The sequence below is a fragment of the Desmodus rotundus genome, chromosome 3 (assembly GCF_022682495.2).
Source record: "Desmodus rotundus isolate HL8 chromosome 3, HLdesRot8A.1, whole genome shotgun sequence".
Classification (NCBI taxonomy): Eukaryota; Metazoa; Chordata; class Mammalia; order Chiroptera; family Phyllostomidae; genus Desmodus; species Desmodus rotundus.
The window spans coordinates 194,606,394-194,631,348 of record NC_071389.1 but is presented as its reverse complement, the minus strand read 5'-3'; the positions used below and the strand labels follow the sequence as shown (position 1 = coordinate 194,631,348).

The 24,955-nt window shown below is 60.3% G+C and overlaps 1 protein-coding gene across 1 annotated transcript; it reads right to left on the bottom strand.

The window, feature by feature from the left end:
- Positions 1-145: 145 nt before the first annotated feature.
- Positions 146-21,891, bottom strand: MICALL1 (MICAL like 1). The gene is made up of 16 exons (XM_053919555.2): positions 21,383-21,891; positions 17,598-17,646; positions 17,167-17,308; positions 14,592-14,671; positions 13,406-13,548; positions 12,262-12,683; positions 10,998-11,055; positions 9,809-10,191; positions 8,054-8,469; positions 6,672-6,806; positions 5,934-6,060; positions 5,703-5,793; positions 5,471-5,544; positions 3,061-3,175; positions 2,816-2,862; positions 146-1,724 (listed from the first exon to the last, which is right to left on the bottom strand). Exons 1-16 carry the CDS (start codon positions 21,526-21,528, stop codon positions 1,603-1,605), a joined length of 2,550 nt encoding a protein of 849 aa, XP_053775530.1. The 5' UTR covers positions 21,529-21,891; the 3' UTR covers positions 146-1,602.
- Between the last annotated feature and the right edge of the window lie 3,064 nt (positions 21,892-24,955).

Here is a 24,955-nt window from a genome sequence, read left to right as displayed (position 1 = left end):
GCAGTGACAAGGACAGCTGTCCTCCACTTCAAAGGCCCCACCACATGGCCCAGGGGCAGCAAACTGGAGAACCCCAAGACAAGTTCATCGGACCCTTAAGTTCAGGTCAATCTCCAACATTTACAAAGCACACACACACACAATCTGGATTTCTAGCTTCTTTTTAAAATGGGAAGCCCTGACGGCACAGGGCCACGTTCCCACAGGCTGCAGCTGACTTGAGGAAGGACGTCCCCCTTTAGTAGTGGCATAGACACACCCCAATCCCCCCAACCCCAGCCTCCTGACACCAAAACAGCCTCACGGAGCCGTCCCTCAGCTTACACCCAGCCCGGTCCATGCATCCTGGCCCCTGAAAGTTCCTTGAGTCGGTGACGCCAGCTCCAGGTCAACAGGCACGTTTGGAAAGAGACCGCCAGGCGCTGCCCAGGCAGGAGCCCCCTCTCCCTGCGGGGCAAGGGAGTCCAATGGCAGGCAGGGGGCCAAGGGCTCTGCTGATGGGCAGCCCTACGTACCCGCCTGGGCCAGCAGAGATGCCTGGCCCCGAGGTGCAGAGGGGGCAGGAGAGAAGGCAGGCCTGGCCAGGGAAAAGCACCCCAAGTCTGCAGGGCCCTGGCAATGGGGTGGTCTCCATTTATGGTGGGTGAGGCAAACCCCCACAAGTTCATTCAGTGCGATCTCGATCTTCCCCCAGAAGTGGGCTGAGGGAAGGGGGCCCTTGGGGTGCCCCCAAAATAGCTTATAGCAACAGTGTTTCGACCCAGAGCTGCTGGGCATGGTCCCTGGGGAAAAGGCGCTGACCCCATCGGCTCCTCCCAGTGGGGTGTGGCCATCAGTCCTTTGGTAGGAAAGAACAAACAACACGGGAGTGGGAGGAGGAGACCTGTGATGATGGCACATGGGAGCAGGCCGCCATCCCCCGGGGGCCACTCAGTGAGGCGGTAGAGTGCAGTGTGTCGGAGAACCAGGGTTAGCACCTACAAAAAGTGTACCCCCTCGGTAGATCAGGGACCAGAGACCCTCGCGGGGAGACTCAGCACTAGGACACCCACTCACCCAGGGTGGCTGCCACAGGGCCACCCTGGGGAGGTTCCCTACAGAGCAAGGGAAGAGGAAGGAAGAGCCTCCAGAACTTGGAGAGACGGGGAGGTTTTGTCCATCACGCGTGTTCACGTCTGAGGACGCGGTCACTGAACAAACTCAGAGATGTCATAAATAGAGCTCCTGAGTGAGGAGAAAGACCCAGGGCCACCTGCGCAGGATGGGAAGACGGACTCAGAGCTGGGGCCGGGGCAGGAAGAAGCCAGTGCAGCCAAGCCCCGCCTGTGGCCTGCGAAGAGGCACAGACCCCGTGGTGGAAGGACCCTCGGTTCAGAACTCTGGCAGCTAAGAATCCCATCTGGACAGGACAGAGGGAAGGACGACCAAGGAGCTGCCCGTCACAGCAGCCGCTGGGCGGCACAAGGGGCAGGTGTGCTCAGCCGTGCCGCTCCCTGGACCCAGGCCCCTGCTGGCTCCTTGGGACCTTCACAGCATCTGGAGTCATCAGAACCAGAGTGACTGGGCTGAGCCGGGAAGGGGTGGGTGGAGGTCCCCTTGCTGTTAGCTCTTGTCCCCCGGGGACTTGCTCTTGGTGTCACGCTTGTTTCCTAGCAGCTTCAGCACCTTCATGGTCTTGAACTTCCCCTTCTTCCTGCTCTCAGATTCAGCCTCCTTCTGGAACTCTGCAGGAGGGAAAGGGGTCTCAACAACCTGGGGGAGGGAGTCCCTCGGGGCAGGCCAGGGGCAGCGACAGAGGCCCAGGAGTGCCAGGCCATAGGGGCCAGGCCCAGCTCCAGCAACTCCTCTTGGGGAACCCTGGGCGCGTCACTTCACCTCCCTGAGTCCCCCGCTCTTTGCCTGTAGGACGGCAACCACACCCTCTCCCAGGGTTTTGACAACGATCTGAGATAAAGAAACATGCAAACAGCCTGGGAACTCTGAAGCGTGGTGTACACTTGTCTTGAACAGCCTCACTCCCCAGGCTGGTGCACACAGCCCCGTGGGTTGCAGTACGAACACCAACTGCTGGGGTGGAAGAAACCTCAGAAACCTACTCTCCTAATCCATCCTCCGAATTGTACCGATGAGGACGTGGGTGTGAAATGGACTGACACCCACGGCATCCTTTGTAGGTGCCAGGCCCTGGTGAAGTGCTGTCCACACGTCACCCCAGTAGTCCTCTGCACACACCTGGGAGGCGGGGCCTCCATCACCCCGACTCTGCAGACCGGGCGAGTCAGGCCTAGAGGGGTGAAGTGGCTGACTCAAGGCACCCGTGAGGATGCCCCAGCAGCCCCTGGGACTGGAGCCCCAGCAGCCGGACTGGAGGCCAACCTTAACCACAGGCCACAGCATGAGTCATGGGTGGAACCAATGCTACGCCTGGGTCTCTGAGTCCCAGCCCGGTGCTCTCTCAACCATTCCCGGCATGGCCTTAGTCCCAGTAGGTCCTGCTCATTGCGCCCACAGGCTCTTCCAGGACCAGCTGCAGATCTCAAGGAGGAGCGCCAAGCTTACGGCAAACCACACTGGCAAAATGCTCACTGGCACCCCAGTATTTCCCGGGGCACCAGGGCATCCTACCCTGTCCCCCAAGCCCAGGCCTCAGGCTTCCTGGCTACGGGCTGGCCTGCCTCGCCACACGTGGCCTCCCCAACAACACAGAAGCTGGGAGTTGGCACACGCCATCCCGTGGAGTCCACTCTAACTCTCTCTGCAACCTGTCCCCACCCTCCAGGAGTTCCAATGGGCCGGTGCCCCAGGGAGGCCTCACCTTTCTTCTTGATCATGGCTTCCAACATCTTATCTTCCTCTTCCTCCCTGAAATGAGAAACGGAAGCTAAAGGTCCCACAGGAGGAAGGGCCAGAAAGTCTCTCAGTCCCACCCAGTCTCCAACTCTACACCGGTTGAACAAGGGTGCCCTGGGCTCACAGGCAGGGAGGGCAGGGCTGGCCTGGCCTGCTCTGGGCCCTTCCCCTAAGGAGTCCCCAGGGGAGCCCCTGACCCCGCCCTGTCACCTCTGCCGGTCCTCATCCAGACAGTTGACAATGGCATTGCGCTGCTCGATGAGGGTCACAATCTCCTGCATCAGCACCTTCTCCCGGCCCCGGTCCTCCTCCGTCCAGTCTTTTTCTGCCCAGGAGAAAAGTTGGGGGTGTGAGTGGCAGGAATACCCTCCTGCCTTCCCCAGAAGCCAGGAAGCAACACCTAAGGGCTAAGTTCAGAGGACAGTAAGGAGGGTCCCAGATGGGTGGGGATTACAAGTTTTGGGGAAAATGAAGGTTATCATAGAAGAGACCAAGGATACTAGGCTGCCTACCAAAAACACCACCCATTAAGGGGGCTCCGGTGGGGCCAGTACAGCACCTGTTCTGAGAACAGAGCCCAGCACACGCCAGCTGGTTTCCTGCTTTTATTCATTCATTTATTCATTCACTCATTCATTCATGGTTCATGGTGGTTTCCATGGAGGCAGGGTCCAGGCTCGGCCTCGTGAGAGCCTGCAAAGGCGGGCTGGCCAGAGTGGGGCAGGGGTGGGGAAAGAACAGAGGACCCCAGGGATCCTCACACAGGAGAAGCAACATGGCCCGAGCAGCGTATTGGAGCACTAATGCCACCAGGGAGGGCAGACTAGAGGGGACCCTGGGAGCAGGAAGCCCAGCCAGGAGGTGTCCCTGATGTCGTGCACCTGCTGCTCCTCTAGTCTCCTCTCAAGAATCCCTAGGGACCACCCTTAGGGGTCCACCTGCCCCCGGGTACTCCTCTCACCCAGCCCACGGGCCTCTTGGGGATGGGTGCCCACACCTGGCCTTCCCTCCACAAGATCTGCCACCAGAGGACTCCCTGTTTTGAAATAAGCATCTTGAGGACCCCTCAGCCATCCCCCTACACCCTCACCTTGCCACAACTCGGGAGCAGATGACCCGGTGTGATCCCCATGTGGCCCTGGGGATAGCACGGCCTTCCGAGTCACTACCTCAGTTCAAGTCCCTATTCTGCCACTTCCCAAATATGGGGCCTAGGAAAATTATGTCGCAGATCTACAAGTGGAGAAACTGAGGCTCAGGGAAGGTGAGTCCTTGAGTGGCACCACGCAGCAAGGATGGGGCCGATGTTTGGACCTGGGCAAGCCAACACCCCCAAGCTACAGCCCTTACGGCATCTACAGGTCTCCAGCCCGCTGGGGGCCTCACAAACCCAGGCTCACTGTGCAGAGCAACCTCTGCGACAGGACGAGAAGCCCAGGATCTGCTGCCACCATGCAGAGGGCTAGAGAAGCAACATAAGGCTGGAGCCAGGATGGTGGCAGTGGCTCCTCTGAGTGGCCGCCACTCCCAGCCTCCCGAGAGATTTGGGAGTGATTACTGACAGCAAGGACTTTCTACAGCTTCCCTGGGGACACCCTGGCCTCTGGGACGTATCTCACCTCCCAACTTCCCCAGTCAATGGAGAGGCGGCGCCAGCGCCCTGGCTGGCAGGAGGGGTTGTGTCTACAAGGCAGCCCGGTCAGAGACAGGGGTAGAAGCCCAGGCCCGCCACCAACAGGCAGGACTCTCTGGCTCTCTATTTCCCCATCTACTAAATGGGAATGATGCTGCCCACCACCTGGACCTCAAGCAGTGGTCACGAGCCCTGGCTCTACAGCCCTGCGGTCTCTCTCAGTCTGCAGCCACAGCTCACTCGTTGTCGTGGCCACAGACCCCAACTCAGCCACCTAATAACTATCAACCCTCAGAGGCCATGGAGTACTTCCACATCCACCGTCTCCTGACCCCAGGAACATCCTGCAAGGTAGGCACCTTCATCCTGTCTTACACTCAAAGCCACTGAGGCTCCATGAGGCTGAGAAAGCTGCCTTCCTCTCTGTCCCCCGCCCCCAGCACATCAGCAGCAAAGCACAGGAGGACTGTCTGGCTCCACACTCAGTCCCTCCACCTACTGGCCACCATGCTGAGCCGGCCGGTCCCATCCTTCCTTCTCAGAGTCATTCTGAGTCACGCTGTGCAGGGGACCCTCTGCCTTCCCTCCCCCTGCCTGTCAGGTCCTGCCATGCTCTGGCCTGATGGCCGAGAGCCCAGAGCGGCCTCTGGACACATGTCCACTGTCATCTACTCATGGGAGCAGCCCTGGGCTCTGAGCCCCACCACCCCTGGGACCTGCGCCCTGTGCTCCAGGAGAGGTCGCAGCCACCGGCGGTCTGCTCTCGAGCTTGATGCTTTCTGTGAGCTGGTCGCCTCTGACACCACATGCCCATACTTCCTCCACGGCTCAACCAGAGGGCACCTCCGGGCCATATGTTCCCAGAGTCCGTGTGTCCCCATCAGCTCTGCCACCCACAGCCCAGCCTGGAGGGGAGGACCTGAGCCCACTCCCCTGTCCCATCAGGCCCTGAGCAGGTGCCCAGGGAGCGCGTGTGGCCGCACTCACCCGGCTTGTTGAGAAGGCACCGCAGCTCATACTCCACGTCGGCCTGACGCTGCTCCAGGTTCTGCTGCTTGAAGCTGCAGGGCGGGAATAAGCTGCCTATTGATTCAGCCCCACGCAAGGCTGCCCTGGCCTGCGCTGTCAGTGGCGAGGGAAGGAAGGCAGGGCAATCTCTCCGTTCTAAGCCGTCGGCTTCCAGGAAGGGGAGCAGGGGCCGAGGGGCGGGAGGACTCACACGTAGATGAGCTCGGACTCCCGCCGCACCAGCAGGTGCTTCTCGTGGATGAGCCTGAACCAGTCCACCAGCATGTCGTCCTCACGGCCCTCTGGAAGGCAGGTGCCCACGAGGCCAGGGTTGGCTTCCGGTCCCGCCCTCCAAGGAGCCTGGGAGGCTCCCCGCAGTGAGGGAGGCTACGGCCACCCCCAACCCTCACCCCCCGTCAGGCCCTCCCAGCAGCTCTCAAACCATTCACTCCGCTGCGCAGCTTCTCCTCCAGCAGAACCCCACGGAGCTCCAGGGCATCCAGCTGGCGCTCGATGGTGTCCACCTCTCCGTGGATGTCCTCCTCAGGGATGTACTGGTCAGCCTGGACCTGCCCGACAGCACCCAGGTCACCACCCCTCCCCGTCTGCTGCCGGGAGCTTCCCCATTTCTCTGGCCAGCAGTGGCCAGCACAGGCCCAGGGCCCGGGCTCTATCCCATACCCTGGGGGCAGAGGCAAGACCCCAGGGTGGAGACGTATGGGTGTGGTATGGCCGCAACCCCTCCGTGTCCCTGGCAGCAGCACCGATAGGCACACCCAGAGGGAGGTACAACTTCCTGCCTCTCGTGGCAACCCTGCCCCCTCCTCTGCCACTCCACAAATGATACCACAGTGTGAGACAGTGACCTTGTTATGGAGATAAACTTGAGAACACTCTAATCTATTTCGCTAGAAGTGTAACCTATGAGTGCTTTGATCCCTGAACTATTATTAGTAACAAGTGAACGCACCACCCATTGCTCCTGCCTGAGCAGAGTTCATTGGTTCAAAATCCCCCTGCGTGCAAGTTCAACCTTCCAGCTGGGCCACCCAAGGGCCCCCTCTCCTGCACTGAGGGCAGCTACCCCAACGGCCCATCTTGAAGTGTCCCATGGGGAGGGAGCCCAAGGCTGCCGCAGAAGGGACCTGCACCCAGGCAAGCTGGAGCTCCCAGCTGGTACCTTGCGCTTGATGAGCGGGAAGCCATGTCCTGGAGCAGGTGGTCTCGCTGGCTTGGATCCCTTGGTGGCTTTCTTTGTGGCTGGGGACGCTGTAGGTGATGGCTTCCGGTTAAAAGGATTCTCCTTGCAGGAAGACTAGAGGCAGGGTGACATGGCAGAGGGTAAGTCTGGGGAGAGAGCAGCAAGACCTCGGCTGCCCGAGGACCCTGGGCACGGGGGGAGGAGGGCCTGGGCAGAGGGGAGTCTCCCAGCACTCAGCCTCTGATCCCTCCATCACCCAACACACATTCCCATTTCCAGCACCCCCCGTGCATCTGCAGCCCGGGGACTCAAATCGTCCTCATCTAACTCTCACAGCCGCTCTGCCAGGTGGGATCGTAATGCCCCTTTTACAGCTGGAACTCAAGTTCAGAGAGCTTAAGTGACTGGCTCAGGGTCATGCACTTCCCAGGGCCCAGGCAAGGGAGAGACTCTGTATCAGGGCTGGGCAGCCACCCAGCACTGGGGACAGCGGTCAGGACACGGAGTTCGGGGCCAGACAGAGCTACAGCAGCTCATTCAGTCCTCACGACTGCCCCTTCCCCAGAGGGGCCTCTCCGGCTCAGCGAGGCGCAGCCCCTCTCCCAGCGTGGCCCAGTCAGGAAGGGTGAAACCATGGGCCCCACCTTCCGCGTGGGCAGCAAATGGAGAAGAGGAGCCCCCTCCCTGCCTAGGAGTGACCCCTCTCCTCCGCTGGCCACCCCATGCACCCAGAGCCCTGCGCCTTTCTGTGGACTATCAGAACCTTGCGGCCCACAGGGCTGTGGCTGCAAGAGAGGCCCCCTCAGGAACAAGGTGCCCAGAGGAACGTCCTGACCCCTGGTGACCCCTGTTCTGGGCGTGGGACTGAAACAAGTGTGCAAACAGCCCACACCGGTCACGAGCTCCCTGGGATGGTCGCCTCACACCCACTCCACTTCCATGAGGAGAGGGCGTCAGGGCGGGCCTGGGCGGGGCGTCTGTCTGGCATAAACAGGGGCCTCGGTGAACGGAAGGGTGGACATGAGGGTGTGCGGATGGGTGGGTGGCAGCTGTGTGAATGGACCCCAAGCGGCAAGTGAATGGGACCGGCAGGTAAACAGGTGCCTGACTGCATCGATGCATGGCGGGCCTGGCGAGAGGACAGGAGCAGTGAGGGACGGGCGGTCTGGCTGATGGGTGGGCTGGCACACAGACGGGTCTGTGCCTCAGTGAATGGAGTGGTGGATGGGCAGAGGGACGCAGCCACGTCAGTTAGGAAGTAAGTGGTCCGCAAAGATGGAAGGCCCTGGACATTCCTGCCCTGAGGCCAGACCCCATCCGCTGGGCAGGACTGCAGCTTTGAGCGAGGGCGAGGCACTCACCTTTACCTGGAGCTGCGGGGATGAGGAGCCAGGGGAAGGCACGGGGGTCTTATCTCCCACCAACAAGAGAGGGGTGGGGGTAGCGCCACTGCAGGGCTTGGCTGGCTGAGGGCCCGAGCTGCCCTTAGTACTGGGGGCAAGGCCAGGGCTGGCTTGAGGTGGATGGCCCACAGCAGGCTGCACCAGCTCCCCAGAGGAGGACAGTGAGGAGTCGGCAGAGAGGCTGGCAGAGGTCACAGGGGTGCCGGGGGCATGGACAGCAGGCTCTGAGGAGCTCTTGGGCACCGCTGGAGGCTCCAGGAGCTGCCCACTGGTGGTCTGGCTGGAGCCCTCCGACGACAGGCTCTCCACACTGAGGGCGGGCGATGGGGTGGCCGAGGGTGGCTCCGAGTGCGAGAGGCGGGAGGCATGGAGAGCTGTACAAACAGATGAGCAAGTGGATGCCACCCCTAACACGGTCCTCTCGTAACAGATCTTCAGGGGGCCTGGCCGCCCGTGTCCTTCCATGTCCAGAGGGAGCCAGGGCCCAGAGTATCTGCCTCTCACTTTCCCGCCCAGCAGGGCTGCCATCTCCACTTCCCCTCCCGTATCTGATCTGACCCAAAGCCAAGCCAAACTTAGAAGGCAAACCTGCGGGGGCGGGGAGGAGGGCACCTAATCGAGGCTGGCCTCTCCTGTGCCTCTGACTAGGAGCAGAGGAGGGAGGGAAGGCAGCGGGAGCGGGGGCAGCGGGATGGGGGAAAGGGCAGGCAGCCCTGGCAGCGGCCAGCCCTGGGCCGGGCGCTGCCCTGCACCACTTTAGTCCTCACGCGGGTGGCGGATACCATGCCTGAATCATCGTCATCTGCGCTTTCCAGACAAGACAACAGAGTCAGACAGAAGGCACTGGTCCCAGCAAGGGCTGAAGTTGAACCCAGCTGTGTCTGACTCAGAGCTCATCTCCTTGGCTGTGTCTCACACCCACCACCCCCACCCCTCAGCCCAGCTGGAGGGTCCCAGGGCTCCGGCAGGGGCCGGAGTGGGGACCCCAGGCCACTGGAGCACCTGCCTCTGATCACCTCCAACATGCTCTCGGCCCCACAGTCTGAGGGGCTCCCCCTGAGGTCTGGGAGGCACCCGCGGCGGAAGGGGCCTAGGCCCAGGGCCTAAGAAGACTACAAGTTAGTGAGCGCCAAGAGCACCATGTGCCTGATGGGAGAGCGCACTGGGCAGAAGGGACACAGTGCCCCGGAGCTGGCCCACCACCACCACTTTCCAGATGAGAAGACCGAGACAGACCCAGGGAAAGAACAGCTCAAAGTCACGAGGGCTGAGTCACACAGAGCCAGGTCAGAACCGGAGGCTGGCGGCGACCGGAGGTGGTGACTAGATAGGCAGGGTGCGGGCTAACCCTGCCACGTGCTCTCCCGCCTACCCGCCGCTCAGCACTTCACTGCAGAGCGCGGTCAGTTCTCACAACGTGCCAGTGAGGCGGGTCAGGGCGGGTTCAGCGAATGGAGTCTAGAGCCTGGCCTCAAATCTTGCCTCTAGTGCTTCAGGGTTGTGAGACCCTGGGCAAATCACTTACCCTCTCTGTGCCTCAGTTTCCCCACCTGCAAATAGGGGTGTGATACCGACCTCACAGGTCAGCTCCAGGGTTCAATGGGAGGTGAAACGCCTGACGCCTGGCCTGGAGGGCATTCCACTGAGCCCCACCCCCTCTCAGCCCTGACCCCCGGGTTCCCACTGTCAGGAGCACTTCCATACTGCACTCACCTAGTGGGGAGGCACTGGGCGCTCGGGGGGCAAGGCGCTTCTTTGTCTTGGGACTGCTGGTGGGCGTGATGCCATACCAGGGGTGCAGGGACTTGGGGGTAGACTCCTGGTGGGCCTGGGCGGGGCCAGTGGCCAGGCTGGGTGCAGCGGGGGGCTCCCCCACTTCCTCCTCCTCCTCCTCAAAGGGGTTGTAGGGCTTGGGCTCCTGGCCAGTTGCTGCAGGGCTCCTCGGGGCCACCTCCTCCGTGCCTCCATTCTCCACCCGCCCGCTGTCCCGGCCCGGCAGCCGGGGGCTGCTGCTCGGGGGCAGCGGGGCTGGCTTCTTCTTGGGCTCTGCCTGTACCAGCGTGATCCAAGGAGGGTCCTTCCTGGGGGCTGCAGTCCTGTAGGGTGGCAGGAAGAGGCAGAAACCATTAGGAGGAGAGGAGGACAGCGTCCTTCTCTCTCTGGACAGTTCGGAGTCCACTTCTGAGAGGACAGATAAGAAACTGCCTTTCTCCTCTCCCAGCCCCAGCGTGGCGGGGCCAGTCTGGGCCCAAGGCTGAAACAGACAGTCACACCCCCACGGGCCCAGGAAAGGACCCACAGGGGCACCCTCTGCGACATTGAGAAGGTCACCTGGCCTCTCTGCCTCAGTCTCCCACCGGTGAAATGGGGACAATGACAACCCTCACCTCTCAAGGTCACTGTAAGGGCCCAGCAGGCACAGCACCTGGCACACCGCAAGTACTCACTGAGTCTCAACCACTGTCACTTCTGCAACCCACCTCTCCCCTCCCAGGGGCCACACAGGGACACACAGCTCCAAAGAACAGCGGGAAAAAGGTGTCCTTGCCTGGGACACGGGTCCCAGGTGGAAGACCTGAGCTGGGTATACAGCTGAGCTGTTCGGGGCTTTTCTATACCTGGCTGCTACTTCTCCCAAGTCGATGAGCCAGGCCTAGACCTCCAGGGTTACAAAGGCAGCGGAGGCTCTGGCAGGTGAAAGACACCGGAGGTGTATGTCTCCACCAGGCACCGCCACCCACAGGAGCCTTGGGGAAGGGGATGCGGGCATAGCACTCCTTCCCCACCCAGTGATGTGGGGCGGGCCATAGGCCCGCAAGAAGTCTTGTCCCCATCCAAGCAAACCCCAGGGGCCCCCCATTCCCACCACCAGGACCCTGAAAGCCTCTCAGAGCCAGCATACCTCTCTGACAGCTTGGGTGTCCCTCTCGGCTTGGGGACGGGGGGTTCGTGCAGCCTTCCTAGATGGGAAAGGAGAGTGAGACAGGCTTTCATGGGACAGGCACCCGTGGGCCAGGCAGCAGAGCAGCGCGTCCCGGGGAGCCGGCCAGAACGCCTGCCTCCCCAAGGGGTGCCCTTCCTTTCCACCTGGCAGGTCGTGGACGCCAGGTGGCTCTGGCAACCTCGCCCGCATGCTTGCCTTCCGCACGCATGCTCCAAGGACTCCGGGAGATTAGATAAGCACCAGAGGGGACAGGAAGAGAAGGTCAAGGGGACAAGGCAGGGCATCTGAGACCCCGCCTGCATTTCGGCTGAGGGGGGACCCAAGTGCCCCTCAGACACTTCCCCAGCGTGGACACGAAACACTGCCTCAGTGCAGCCCCAGCGCCGCCCACTCCCGCAAGCCTCCTGACCCCCAAGGGTCCCCCAGCAGCCCCACAGCAGCCTTTCCTTCCCCCAACTCCACAGACTTCTATTCCACCGAAACCCCCGTGTCTGTGCCCCTCTCCCCCGGAGACTGGCAGTGCTTCAAAGGCACAAATGTATCTGAACCACATCTCTGCCCCCAGTGCCCGGCTCAGGGCTGGGCTCAGAGCAGGCCTCGGGGAGTGGGGGCCAGAACTGGACAGCCCCGGGCATCTCTGCCCCCGGCCCCCAGGGCCTTGTCTGCAGGAGCGCATGGAAGCCCAGGGGGTCATCTGGGAAGGTCCCACGATGAGGGGTGGGACAGGGGTCTCTGCTAGTTTTGAAGAGCCTGAAGAGAGCCCCCAGACCCACCTGACCAGGGCCTCGCCCAAGCCTGCCCCTGGCCCCCCGCCCGAGTGCTCCCCTGACACACGCCCAGACATGAACAAGGCTGGGCGTGGGAGGGGAGGTCACCCGGGGCGTGCCAACTGGCTGGACACACAGAGTCCCAGACGCAGCCAGGACCCAGGCACACAGAGCGCCCTTGCACCCCTGATGCTGAAGCACACAGAGCAGGAAGGCACACAGACACCCCGACATGTGGGCAGTCTGTGCGCGTCTGTTGGTCCAATCTGCCCCGCAGCACAGGAACAGAGCCCAGATGGGAGGCCTCAGTTACGACCTGCTGTGCAAACCGGTCACCTCAGAAATAGTCGTCCCCCACACAGACACACAGGCACAGAGCGTGGCCCCATCCGCCCTCCCAGTGCACATGTCCGTTTAAATGCCAGACAATCCCCAGCCAGCTGGACCCTGCTCACCATTCACGAGGCCGCCGCCACCCTGCTCCAAGTTCTCAGGCTGCAGGCTGGACCGGGGCCGGGGCGTGGGGGGCATCTGGGCTGTGCTCTCTAAGGCCTTCCTGGGGGCAGGCATGGGGCGGCTGGCCTGGGGGCTGGCCAGGTCCTGCGGTCGGTCCGGCACGCAGGGCTTGGTGGGGACCTGGGGCCGGGCCTCAGCCCCTGCAGCTGCACTAGGGCTGCCTCCCTCCACATCCTTGGCTTCTTCTGCTGCTTCTTTTGCATCTTCTTGCAGTTGCTTTGGCTGTGGGGTGGACCGGGGCTTGGTCCCTGACCGCCCTCCTGGGCCCAGCCGGGCACAGGTCTCTGCACACACGAAGGTGCCTTCCTCAGGCCCGCTCCTGTAAGCCCCAGGGACCAGGGTGCTGGAGCACTGCCGGCACCTGCCAGGGAGGGTGGGGATGGGCATTCAACTTGGCCAGGCAGCCGGGCCCACTGTGCCGGCTACCTCCCTCCCCATCTGCCCATCTGGATCCTGTCTCAATACCCTGGACTTCCCAGAGGGAAAGGAAAGGGCAACTGTCAGGAAACTGTGAAACATGCATTCAGTTTGTGCTGCAAGAGGAAGTGAAGGTCCCCCCCCCAGAGGTACACTGAACCTCGATCCGGTGCCTGTGGCAACTGTCAGTCACCAGTTTCTTGGCTCTTCAATATTGTGTTTCTGATTTTTTTTTTAATTATATTTTCTATGTTATTTGTATTTTCCTTGCCTCTTATTCCATTTTCTTTGAACCTGGCTTCCCCGGGGAGCCACACACACACACACAGAAAGCGAGTTGTTATTGTGATTTTTTAAAAAATCCTTACCCACCCCAGTAGCTTTCGAAGCGCACTGTGCCCCTCAAACATCACCGGGAAGCCTGCCTCACAGAGTGCCGGCGCTGGAGGCAGAACCCTGAGCTCCAGCCCCGTTTCTGTCTCTAATTGTGTGGCTGGGCAAGCGTCCCCCTGGGCCTTAGTTTGCTCCTCAGTAAAACAGGGATAGGCAGGAAGTTCCGGCATGAGGAGCCCTCAGCATGCGGTGGCGCTGAATCTGTGGAAGCTTCCTCCCTGCTGCTGCGGGGCTGGGTCAAGGCCCTGCCCCCAGGCCGCCGCAGCCACTCACCGGAAGCAGTGCCGGTGGTACAGCTTGCCCTCGGCCAGGTAGCGCTGCACCAGGTGCACATGCTGCCCGCAGGCCGAACACGTGCTGCTGGGCGCCCGGTGGGTGCCCTGCTCCGCCAGGTGACCCGAGGAGAGCGCCTCGCCCTGCAGGGAACAGGGTGGGCAGATTGGGGGTGGGCGTGTGGTCACTAGCCATCCTGGTCCCCCTCTCTCATGGCTACTATCTCCTTTTCACAGGTGTGGAAACCAAAGCCACACAAGGCAAAAGACCTACTCAAGGTCACTGAGTCAGGAAGGAAACATAGAAGTCCTGACTTCCAGTTTCTGGGCTGCCCCCACCAGAAAGGTGGCTCCTGGCTATGCGACCCCTCCCCCTCGCCGCTCTTACCTGTGTCCTGTCCCTGCAGGCTGGCCCCACCATGGGTGACTGTGCTCTGAAGCCCACCTCATCTGCTTTCTCTGCGTCCCCTCCTAGAGCCCCAGCAGATTTAAATCCCAGCTTCTCTACTTCCAAGCACCATGACCTTGAGCGAGCTCCTGGCATCGCTGGGCCTTGGGTTCCCACCTGCAAATCGGAATCCCATATCCCTGCCTACCTCAGCCCCGCACATGCTCACTGACATCCACCCTGGGCCAGGCACCCTGTCCCTCAGGAGGTCCAGCAAGTAGCAAATGGGAGCAGGTGGGACAGCCCTCTGCACACTGCAAAGTGCTGTCCAAACATGAAGGGCTGGTGTCAGCCCTCTAGGCACCCTGGAGCAGGGGACCGGTCGTGTGGTCCCCACTTCCCAGCTGAGAGACTTTGGACACATGACCCAGCCTGTCTGAGGCTCAGGTTGCTCACCTATGTATCAGGACACCTAATTCTGACCTCCCAGGGCTGTTAAGGGATGAATCACCCAGGGAACTCACAAGCTCTGTCTCAGCGGGAAGGAAGGCCAGTATCTGCCATATGACTACTACTGGGCAAACTCTGTCCGGCCACGGTGCAGTCAGTATTGTGACTGACGTCCCCTTCCCAGGCCTGGCATGTCCTGCCCCTGATCCCTGTCCTGGCCTGTGAGACCCTACGTCCAAGCCAGTGGGAAAAGGACCAAGCGCCATCTGAACACCGCAGTACCACCTGTCCCCAGCCCACTCGACCCTCTTCACCCGCACCCCACCGTCCACCCCAGGCACCTGCCTACCTGAGCCCTATCTCCTGGTTCCACTGGAGTAGATGGTGGGGAGGAGGGTGGCAGGCCCTTTCCAGGTGGTGAGACGCTGGCTGCCAAGAGACAGGAAAGAGACCTGAGACAGGTGGAGAGCCTGGAATCCCAAGAGGCCCCAACCTGGCCTAAGATTTGAGCTCTGAAACCATCGCCTTTGGTCCCGACGCAGTGTGGTGGCCCACACAGGCCAGAGGACAGGACACCTCCACTTCCGAGCTAAGAGCTGCATGCAAGCTACTTCACCTCGCGGGGCTTCTGCGAAGTGGGGTGGTGATGCCTGCTGCATGGGGCAGTGTGAGCAGGAGGCCACCGTGTGATCCCGGAGCTACCAGTGCCCGCGCGGGCAGGACGGGGAGCCTCCCTCCCTCCAGGGTGAGGGGTCGAAGGGCAGGAAAAGAAAGGGACCACACAGTGCTGGCCCAAGGTTCAGGAAGATGGGCTGACTCCCTGGAGGCAACAAGCAGCTGCCCCACCTGTCAGCAGGTAGGCAGCTGTGGCCAGAACCCTGCCTGCATTCCCTCAAACCAGAAGAAATCCACTTACCCCATCCCACCCCACCCCGCCCCTTCCAGCACCCCACTCCCTCACTCCTTCAGCAAGTATTCACTAAGCACCTACTTTGTGATTAAATAAAACACCCCAATTCAGAGAACTATATACGAAAAAATCCATTTTACTGTATGACAGTTTAAAAAATAAAAAGCGAGTTCCCGGCTGTGGTCTAGAACAGTGCTCACCAAACTCCGGGTTGCAACCCACTGAGGGACCCCAGAACCCGCTGAGCGGACTGCAGCCAGCACACTCAAAAGGTGAAAGAGAAAATTTCTGCGCGCATCACGTGTGGTAAGGGGAAGAACCATTTCCTGAAACTGGTTTCAGTTACATACATGTGCGTGAACTTGGGCTGCGACAGGAACTGTATTTCCCACCATGAATCATGGTCCAAAACTTGGGAAGCCTAGCCGCCTCATCAGGCCCCTGCCCCTACGGCTCCTTCTGTCCTCTCCCCCTCCCTCCTCAACCACTGAAGCACACAGGCCCCCTGCTACCCTCTTGCCAGGAACATTCCTCCCCAGGTGTTCACGTGGCCTCCCGCTTCTCCTTGCCCAGGGCTGAGCTCAAACGTCACCTCCTTGGGGAGGCCCTCCCTGACCACTCACCTGTAGTAGCCACTTCCTCTTCCTGTTGCTTTTTATCCCATTACCTTATTTTGTTCTTCTTGGATTCTCCTGAAATTATATCACTTTTTACATTGTTCTCTCTCTCTCCCTTGTGATTCTAGGTAAGCTAAGCTCCAACCAAGGGAATAAAGTTGCCATAAGAATACTAACCTTGAGTCCTAAATAAGAGCCCGACATGGGTTTATACTTCCTCGTTTACCCCTCATGCCAACCCTGTGAGACAGGCCCTATTCTTGTCCCCATTGCAAAGGGGAAACTGAGGCAGAGAAGTGCCATGGTGGCCCATTGTCACCCAGATAGTAAGCGGCAGAGAAAAAATTTTGAGTCCACACTGTTAACTTCTGCCCTATTGCCCCTCACCAAAGACTCCGTGGTTGAGAAATCCTTTTAATTGGATTTCTATTAAAATACGTATAATGGTATTTGTTCAAATATAACTTAATCCCTAGCAATATCTCGGGGAGGAAGGAGTAAAAGATTTGAATTTTTATGCTTTTTTCTGTGTTCTAAATTGCCTACAATAAGCATGTTTTACTTTTAAAAAGGAAAACAGAGCCCTGACTCCGCTGAACACTTTTTTAAAGAGATGGGCTGGGAATGTCCACGTGGACAGACAGGGGACCAGACTGAAATGGGGCAGGGAGGGGCAAGGCGCCCACCTCCTCGGGACCAGAGGACAGTGGTGACCCGGAGCAGGAGCCGAGGTCCCTGTCTTCTCAAAGCCTTCCTGCTGTCCTGCTGTGTGACCTTGAGCTCCGTGCTTCCCCTCTCTGGGCCTGCTTCTCTGCAGGAGAGGCCCAGCTACGCCCAGGAGATGCCTGCATGGGGGTTCTGCTGGCCGGAGACTCTACAGCCCCTAGGGACTGGACTCAGCAGAGAAGTACCCTAGTACCCAGGGCCCCCCACCCCGAACTCCCCAGCCTCTCAGTTCTCAGGCCTTGAAGGCCACCTCTGGGGAAGGTGCTGCACCACCGCTGCACAGGGCCCCTTCCCTGCTGGAGGAAAACCCCAGGGAAGTGTCTGCAAACAGGAAGTGAGGGCAGGCGCAGAGGGGTAAACTCACAGACCGTGAGTACCGGCCCCGCTTTGTCTCCCTCATGTTATTTTGCTCCATTACAGGTGGCCGTGTTCACTGCCTGTCCCCCCCAACTACAAGACTGGGCACTCCAGGAGAGCAGCGACCTGTTCCCAGCTACACCCCCTCGCAGCACTGTTTCGCTCAATAAAGAGCATCTCGATGAGTGAATGAATGATCCAGTGAATGAACGATGTGCTGCCTCCCCAGCTGGCAGTTTGCAGCTCAGGCAAGTACCACGTGTCCCCAGCCCCACCCCCAGGGCCAGTCTCCCTGCGGGGCTGGCCCCTCTCACCTTGACCAGGGCTGGCAAAGTGGTTGTAATACTGGGACACGTAGGTCATGATGCTGAGGCAGTCGGGGACGCTCATGGAGACCATGTCCTTGGGGTCCAGGAGAGCAGGGATGCCCAGCTCCTTCTCAGCCACTTCAAAGGCCTGGGGTCCGGCAGGTGCAGGGGCCGGCGCAAAGAGCAGCCACAGCAGGAAGAAGGGGAGGAGGCAGGGTCAGTGGGCGCCCCTCAGCTGAGGCCCAGCTTAGCTCCCCTCAGAGGGACAAGGGGTCAGGGCAGGGGTGACTGTGGGCAACCCTCAGCTCTGACTCCACAGGATGACCTAGAGAAGGGGAGGTGCTCCAGGGATAGGCAGGCTGGAGGGAAGCAGGGGTCGGGGAAAGGAGCAACCCTGCCCACCCCCCACCCTTGGCTTCGGTCTGTCCGGGACTCACCAAACGGTTATTCTCGAACACATTGTCCTTGGAAAGTGAATCAAAATCTCTGCAAGAGGCAAAGGGGAGGAGGCACATGGAGGAGGTGGCCAGGCAAGGGCGTGAGTGCGGACAGAGCCAGGTGGAGGGGACTGTCCTAAGGGGAGGGGTCTGCAGGCTGTCAGGGAGGAAACTGAGGCAACAAGCATAGGTTTGTAGAACTGGGCCTGCCCGGTGGGAGCACAGGATGAGCTCAGGGCCCCCAGAGGCCTCCAAGCAGAGGCTGCAAAGCACTCGGAAGCCGTAGGGCTCAAGTCCAAGCTTGCAGGCTTAATATCCCTCATCTCGCTGCGCTGGACACCCTTCCCCAGGAAGCCACATCCTGATTCAGTAGCAAAGATAAAACTGAGACTAAGACAAATGCTTGTAAAAACAGGGGCATCCGTGAACCGAGGACCTCAGGCTGGTGCTGTGCTGAGCTCCCATCTTGAATTTACATTATCTTTAACTCTATCTGCCAGGCGTTCACCCCGTGTTACAGATGACAACACTGAGGCCCAGGGAGGGCAGCCAGCCAGCCCTGGGAATCCACATTCCAGGTCCTTCTACTGCACGTCTCAAACCTGGAGAAGCCACACCAGCATGCGCAATCCCAACGCAGCCCGAAGATGAACGTTTTCTTTACTGGGGCCTGGAGCAGAACAGGTTTAGACTAGCCTGGAAACCACACAGACTCCAGAGCTGCTGGCAGGCTCTCAACACAGGCTGCCCTGCCTGGGCCACTCCTCGGGGTGCCTTCTCTTGGGCGAGCGGTGAAGGCTTTCCCAGCTTCTAAGCTGGGACAGGTGAGAGGCAGCAGGGCTGGCCTGGGGGACCCGGGGAGGGGACAGCTGGCCAGCCTGCTGGCTTTATTTATCCCCCACCCCTGCTTTAGGCTGCTAGCGTGGCTGAAGCCAGTGGGGGCAGCCCAGCCATCTTGCTCCAAGCCTCCTGGGGGTTCTCCACCCCCCACCCCCACCCCCCCGCCCAACGCTTCTCCTTCTATGGCTGAAAACTGCAGCCTGTCTGCCTCGTGCGGTGGGCCCAGAGACGGGAGCAGGCAGCACGTCCTCCAAGGCCCAGGCCCTGCTGTGTGACCTTGAGCAGGGGGGAAGTCTCTGCAGCCTTCTTCTTCCCATCTGCCAACGAGGGGAAGCTCTAGTGTCACCTCCCTGGCTGGCGGGGAAGACTGGTCGAGTCTGAACTAGGTGAAGGGCAGGCCTGACAGACAAGGGAGAGGGTAAGCATGCCCCCTCCCCGCAGAGTCCAGGTCCAGTGAACTGAGAACCCCGGGAGGAGTTGCCCCAAGGTGGACTGCAGAGAGGGGAGGTGACTGTGTATGAGCTTGGGTCCCCTTTTGTCAGTGCCAGGTCACTTCCTCCTCCCTTCAGCTGGGTCCCTAACTCCCCTTGCTTTGCCATTACCTAAGAGCAGGACACTCTGCAAGCTACAGAACTTCCTAAACCTCAGCCTCCTTGTCTGCAACTCTGTGAAAGGGGCGAGGGGACACCTGCATCAGCATCAGCTTGGACAAAGACTGGTTCCCGGACCAAATGGGGCAAAGCAACTTGTCCCGGGCATTTGTCTGAGTCTCCCCAACAGTGTCCCTGGAGGGCTGGGGTTACATGTTGCTCCCCCTGTTCCCCGACGCCCTACCTAGTTCCCAGCAGTTAGGAGGCACTCAATCAATGTTTATTCAATGAAGAAAGGCTGGAAAGAGTGTGAAAACTGTAAAGGCCCCCAAGACACTACAATTCTTCCTCCTCATGAACATCTGGGCTTTCGTAGCAGAGATTTTCTGAGAGTTTCAAAGGCCCAGTTAAGTTCTGTCTGGCTCTGAGATGAAAGGCACAAAAATGAGGCTCGAAAAAATGAAACCCACATGGTGTCTCCCTGAAGACTGGGAGACATCTGGGAGGCCTTCCCAGCCCATCCCTCTGATGCAGCACTTCCCACGTGGAGGTTCCATCCTTGCTCCCACATGTCACTACCGCAGGCAGGCGTGGGATGCGGTGCGCGGCTGGGGCTGGCCTCTCTGCTGGCTGGTCACCTCCGTTACCAGGCACAGCGCCCAGCGCAGAGCAGCCACTCTGTACGTGCTTGCTGAATAGATGAAGGAGACATTTTCGTCACCATCCCCCTTCCGCCTAATGACACTGCGGACACTAACTGATGCTGACCGAATGCTCACTGCCTCACTTAACCCCCACAACAGCCCTGGGAGGTCAGTCTCATTCTCAAACCCACTTTGTGGATGAGGGAACTGACGCCTGGTGGGATCTGGTGATGTCCCCAAGGTCGCACACCTGGGGCATGGAGGTGCTGACTGCACACCAAGCAGCCTATGCTTCGATGGTGGCAGGCTTGGGTCCACCAGTAGCTTAGTTTGATACGCAAGTCCTTTCACACACTGGCCCCGTCCCCTGCCTCCTGCCTCCCTACCTGCCCCTCAGCCAAAACAGCAGAGCCCTCCAGCCCTCCACTCCTTTCTGGGTGGCCTTCTCTGTCCTTCAAGCCCCCACCCCTGAGCCCTCCCCCCACCTCTATTAGTGCCCTTGTCACATGCCCACAGCAGGGGACCATGTCTGTCTGCACTTCATCTTGTTAACTGCTACATCGACACCCCAAGAACTCTCTCCTCCAGGGCCCGACCCAGCACCCACAGACATCAGAGTAGCACACGGCTCAGAGTAAGCAAGGTGCCCCGTGCCATCGAATTCTTGGGGCACCCTGTCCTTCCTTCTTCTCTCCTTCCTCAAAGCCCCCCCAGGCCCGTCCCTGCAGAGGCAGGTCCAGAGGTGGAACAGACGCAGAGACCCCAGACCCTGCCAGGCTCAGGGCACCCGGGGTCGTGGGGCGCTGTCAGCACAAGAAATGGCGGGTGCCAAGAAACTTTCACTCGTTTTGTGAACAAATGGATGGATGGCAGAGGTGCCAGGGCCCAAGGCAGAGGGAGCTGCGACTGAAGCCCAAGTCAGCTGCTCTGGGAGTCTGAATAACCTCGCTGGGCAGCTGGGGACAAGAGGGCCAGTTCACACCCTGGAGCAACCCACTGGTGCCTGTCGTAGTCAGACACTGAGTCTTTGCTTGGCTTCCTGCCCCACTGAGGACCACAGGACCCTGGGGCACACACCTGGGCAGGCAGGTCTGTGTCCTGATGGGCGTTGCGGGGACTTGACGTCCATTCGTCCCACCACTGTTAACCTAGGGTCTCCTCCGAGCCAGGCACTAGCGCCCGGGAAATAAGATCACGTGGGGGACTCAGAGAAGCGAGGTTCACGTACTCAGAGCAAGGGGGGCCCTCGTAGAGGGAAGAGGCCTCACTGCCTCGCCCGGCGGGGTGCTGTGTGTCAGTGTGCCTGAGCACAGTTCAGTGCAGGGAAGTCCCAGGTGTCAAAGTGGGCTCGGGGGCCCTTCAAAGAGCGTGGGGGGCAGGGGGGAGGGTTGAGTCCCTTGGGCGGAAATCAATGCCTCGTGGGCGGGGCCTCTCCCACCGCCGGGCCCGGGCCGCGGAGGTGCCAGCGCACTGGCGGGGTCGGGCCCCAGTGGGCGGAGTCAGAGGCCTAGTGGGGTAGGATTGGGCCCCGGGTTGGGGTCTCCGTGACCCCCCAGGCATCCGGGCTCGTGGGTAGGGTCGGCGTCCGGGTCTCCGGGGGGCGGCGCCTGCCACCCACAGGGCCCCGCGTCACTGAGGGGGGCGGGGGTCCCCAGCCCGAGCCGCGCCGCCCCGCTCCGCTGCCAGGCCCGCCCGCCGTCCCGGCACTCACAGCAGGTCGGGCCGGTGCCGGTGCAGGATGGCGCAGAAGGCCAGGCCATCCCGGAAGGAGCTGCTCAGGTTACGGATGTCCACGCCGCGGTAGCCCTCGCACTGGCGGCGGCACCAGGCCAGCAGCGCGCCCCGCGGCCCCGCCATGAGTCGCGCGGGGCTCGGCCCGGCTCTGGGCGCCGCCCGGCTCAGGCTTCACCCTCCGGCCCACCTCAGCGAGTACCGGCGGCGGCTTCGCCGCGGCCCTGCCCGGCGCTGCTCCGAACTCCCGGCGCCGACCGGCTGGCGCGGGGCGGGCAGGAGGCGGGGCCGCGGCCTAGAGTACTCGCTGGGCTCCGGCGCGGGGTCCCGGCCCGGCAGCCTGCTCCCCGCCCGGACCTGCCCGGACCAGCCCGGCCGGCCGCCGCCTACTCACCGCCGCCCGCTCCCCTTGCTGTGGGCCGGCCGCGGGCGCCTGGGTCCCAGCCCGCCGCCGCCCGGGAGGGGGGAGGGGGCGGTGGCCTGGCGCCCCACCCAGCGGCGGCTCCGCCCCCAGATGCGGACCCCCAGCCCCCCACCCGCCCGGCACCCCACAGTCCCTCTCCTCAGCGATCCCCAGTCACCGCTCCCACACGGTGACCCCTCGGGGAACTGTGGGGCGGACCCTGAATCCCTCACCTACCGCCAACTAGCCCTTCCCCACAATGACTTCCTCCACCCCACCGCCTCCACCACGCAGCCCACCAGGAACTCGCCTCTTCCTCCTATCCTGAGTCCTTCTCACTCTTTGGCCTAAAACCCTGCAATTCCCCCACATGGATGTCTCTAAACCCACGTAGCTACCCTGGCCTGAAACTTTGGGAGACTTTCCCCCCACCACCTCAGGCCAATCAGGCAGTTCCCCTGCAGACTCCAAAGCACCCCCAAAAGGCCACCAGCTTCCTTCACCCTGTCTCACCACTCTAAAACACCCCTGACCTCTAGGTAGTTCTGTCTCCCACCATTCCCCAGCCCCAGGGAGCCTGCCAGGGAGACTCCATGGTGTATGGAGCCCGACCGTCTGTCCTGCAGAGTTCTGACCGTCTGTGCTCAGGGATCGCCCCTCCCCCCTGGGGCCCTGCAACGGCCTTGATTTGGGTGTTGGTGTGTTGGACTCCTAGGGGAAGCAGACCCCTGTCTGGCAGGGCATTAGGTTTCAGGCCTGGAACCATTCTCCACCGCTCCCCTTCAGCGACCCCTCCCCAAAGGCAAAGGCCTATCCTGCGGAGATGAATCAGCCTCCCACTGGCTGGCTGCCAGCTGCCAGGGCAGTGATGTAACTGACCGGTGCACTGGATGGATGGGTCTGTGGCTCCACCCCATCCCCCACCAGCAAGGGAAGGAGCAGGGTCTTAGTCATCTCTCACCGCTGGGCTCCGGGGTGGGTGGAGAGTGGGGAATGGAAAGAACAGGGATTTGGGAGTCATACTGACCCAGGCTCAGATCTGGGCTTTTCCCACGCACCCAGTCAGGCAATCCCGAGCCACCCTGAACCTCAGTTTCTACATCATAAAAATGGGGATGATTTCTTGTTCACAAGGTGGCTGGGCGTGTTAAGACGTGCCTCCCCTTTAGTCATCACTCAGAAATGCTAACTATCGATTCCTGGTACCTGGTAAACATGTGGTCAAATGGGCGCACCCAGCTTGTCACCTGGGCCTGGAGTAGGTTGTCGAGCAGAGAGGCTCACTCAGGGAATCCCACCTTCTCCAAGGTCCACTGAGTCCCAGCCCAGGAGAAATGACTGAGGGCAGGGGACCCCAACTTGCCAACTTGGACCAGCCTCACACCCTGGGTCTGCCTGAGGCTGGGAGGCCACCATCTCGGCCCGGAACGGGGACTCTCAGGCTACTTAGGAAGGGGCTGCCTGGCCAGCCCTCCTAGCCCTTTACCTGTCCGCGCTGCCACCTCCTACCTTCCTTGTCTTCTCTGGGAAAACAAATCCAGGAAAGGAGGGTGCCAGGTGCTCTCATTAAATCGGGGACCCACATACCAGCACCCACCAGGACTTCCATTAAAACCCTGTCCTCGCCAGCCTCAGGGGCTCCCGTCAGTCCCCAAAAAGAGCTCCAGATCTGACCTTGATCCCATTGCCATAATAGCTTACATGGCACAGCCCTATGGGCCCCCGGGAACCATGTGTGGGTTTCACAGGTTCATTATTTTAGTCAGCCCACCGTGATAGGAAGTGAGGGCCTGCGTGACCACAGCTGTGTGACCACAGGCCAGACGACTCACCCCTGGAACCCCAGCGTCAGAGCCTGTGACATCGAGATAATCATCTTTGTTTGGCCTGTGTGTCAGGGTTGTGGGGAGTCGGGTGAGACAATGGATGGAAAAATGCTGTGTGGACTGTAAACCCGGCTTCAGGTAGGAGGAGAGACGACGTCTACAGGTGAGGCCAGAAGCCGCAGAAGGCTCAGCAAGCCAGATCGCTGGCCCCAAGTCACGCCATCATTTCAGGGTTAGGACAAAGGGCTTTGGGTCCTTCGTTCAGTGCTTTTCTTTATTTTTCACTATCAATTTAGAATTGAATGCCTTTTCCTTACCCAAAATTTAAAAATAAAGCTAAAGTTCCTACCAGTCTCCCTCAATTCTAGTCCCCTCCTAAGATCTTGGAGAGAGAAATCTGGCTCCCCAGCCTATGTCTCAAATAAACTCATAAAATAAAAAAAAAATTTTTTAAGTAGCCATGGTTGTCAGCTTGAAACTTCGCCTCCCAGACCTTGCGCAGGCATTTATATTCAAACGCGGATGCAGCAGATGCTAAGCACCTGAGCCCAAGGGGAGATGGGGGCGAACAGGACAGGGCTCCTGTCCTCAGGGAATTAACACTCTGCTTGGGAAGATGAGCAGGAAACAAGTAAACAAACCAACGAAGATGACTTCTGGTGGTGAGAGGTGCTTGGAAGAAAAGAAAGCAAGGGTCTGTGATCCAGACCACGGGGACAGACAGGGTGGCCTTCATAACAGCCGCAGGCGGCCAGGCAGTGGGGCGGGATCCTGGCAGGGAAGTAAAGTGCTGGCTAGTCTGGTCAGCTCGACAGACTCCCCGATGCTTTTGTCCAGCACGATAAGGGAAGGAAGAAGGAAGCCCAAGGAACAGCAGGCGTCCGGGGGAGGCCTGTGACTAGTTTGGGTCAAAGTGCACCACTCTCCTGGCCCAACTGCTTTGCAGGAGAGCCGTGAGGGAGGGAGGTGCAAAAGGTGAATGAAAAAACCCAGAACCGCCCTGGCCGGCTGGCTCAGTCCGTTGGGGGGTCGTCCCATACACCAAAAGGTAGCAAATTCAACTGCCCGTCAGGCCTGTCAGGGCACATACCTAGGTTTTGGGTTTGATCCCTGGTCAAGGCGTGTACGGGAGACAACCAATCAATGTTTTTCTCTCCGTCTCTCTTTCAAATCAATAAAAACATATCCTCGGGTAAGGATTTAAAAAAAAAAAAGGAAAAAACGCAGAGTCACTGGGGAGGGAGAAGTTCACCTAGAATGAGCACTGGGAATGAATGAGTGAATGAATAACCAGGACCTTCGGTTTACATTATCTGCACAGAGA

Bases quoted from the DNA above. Each gene is read 5' to 3' on its own strand.
- MICALL1 (XM_053919555.2), bottom strand. From the start codon at position 21,528: ATGGCGGGGCCGCGGGGCGCGCTGCTGGCCTGGTGCCGCCGCCAGTGC. The intron at 17,647-21,382 runs GTGAGTGCCGGG...TGCCTCTTGCAG, and splicing joins CGGCACCGGCCCGACCTGCT to AGATTTTGATTCACTTTCCA. The intron at 14,672-17,166 runs GTGAGAGGGGCC...GTCTCTTGGCAG, and splicing joins CTTTGCCAGCCCTGGTCAAG to CCAGCGTCTCACCACCTGGA.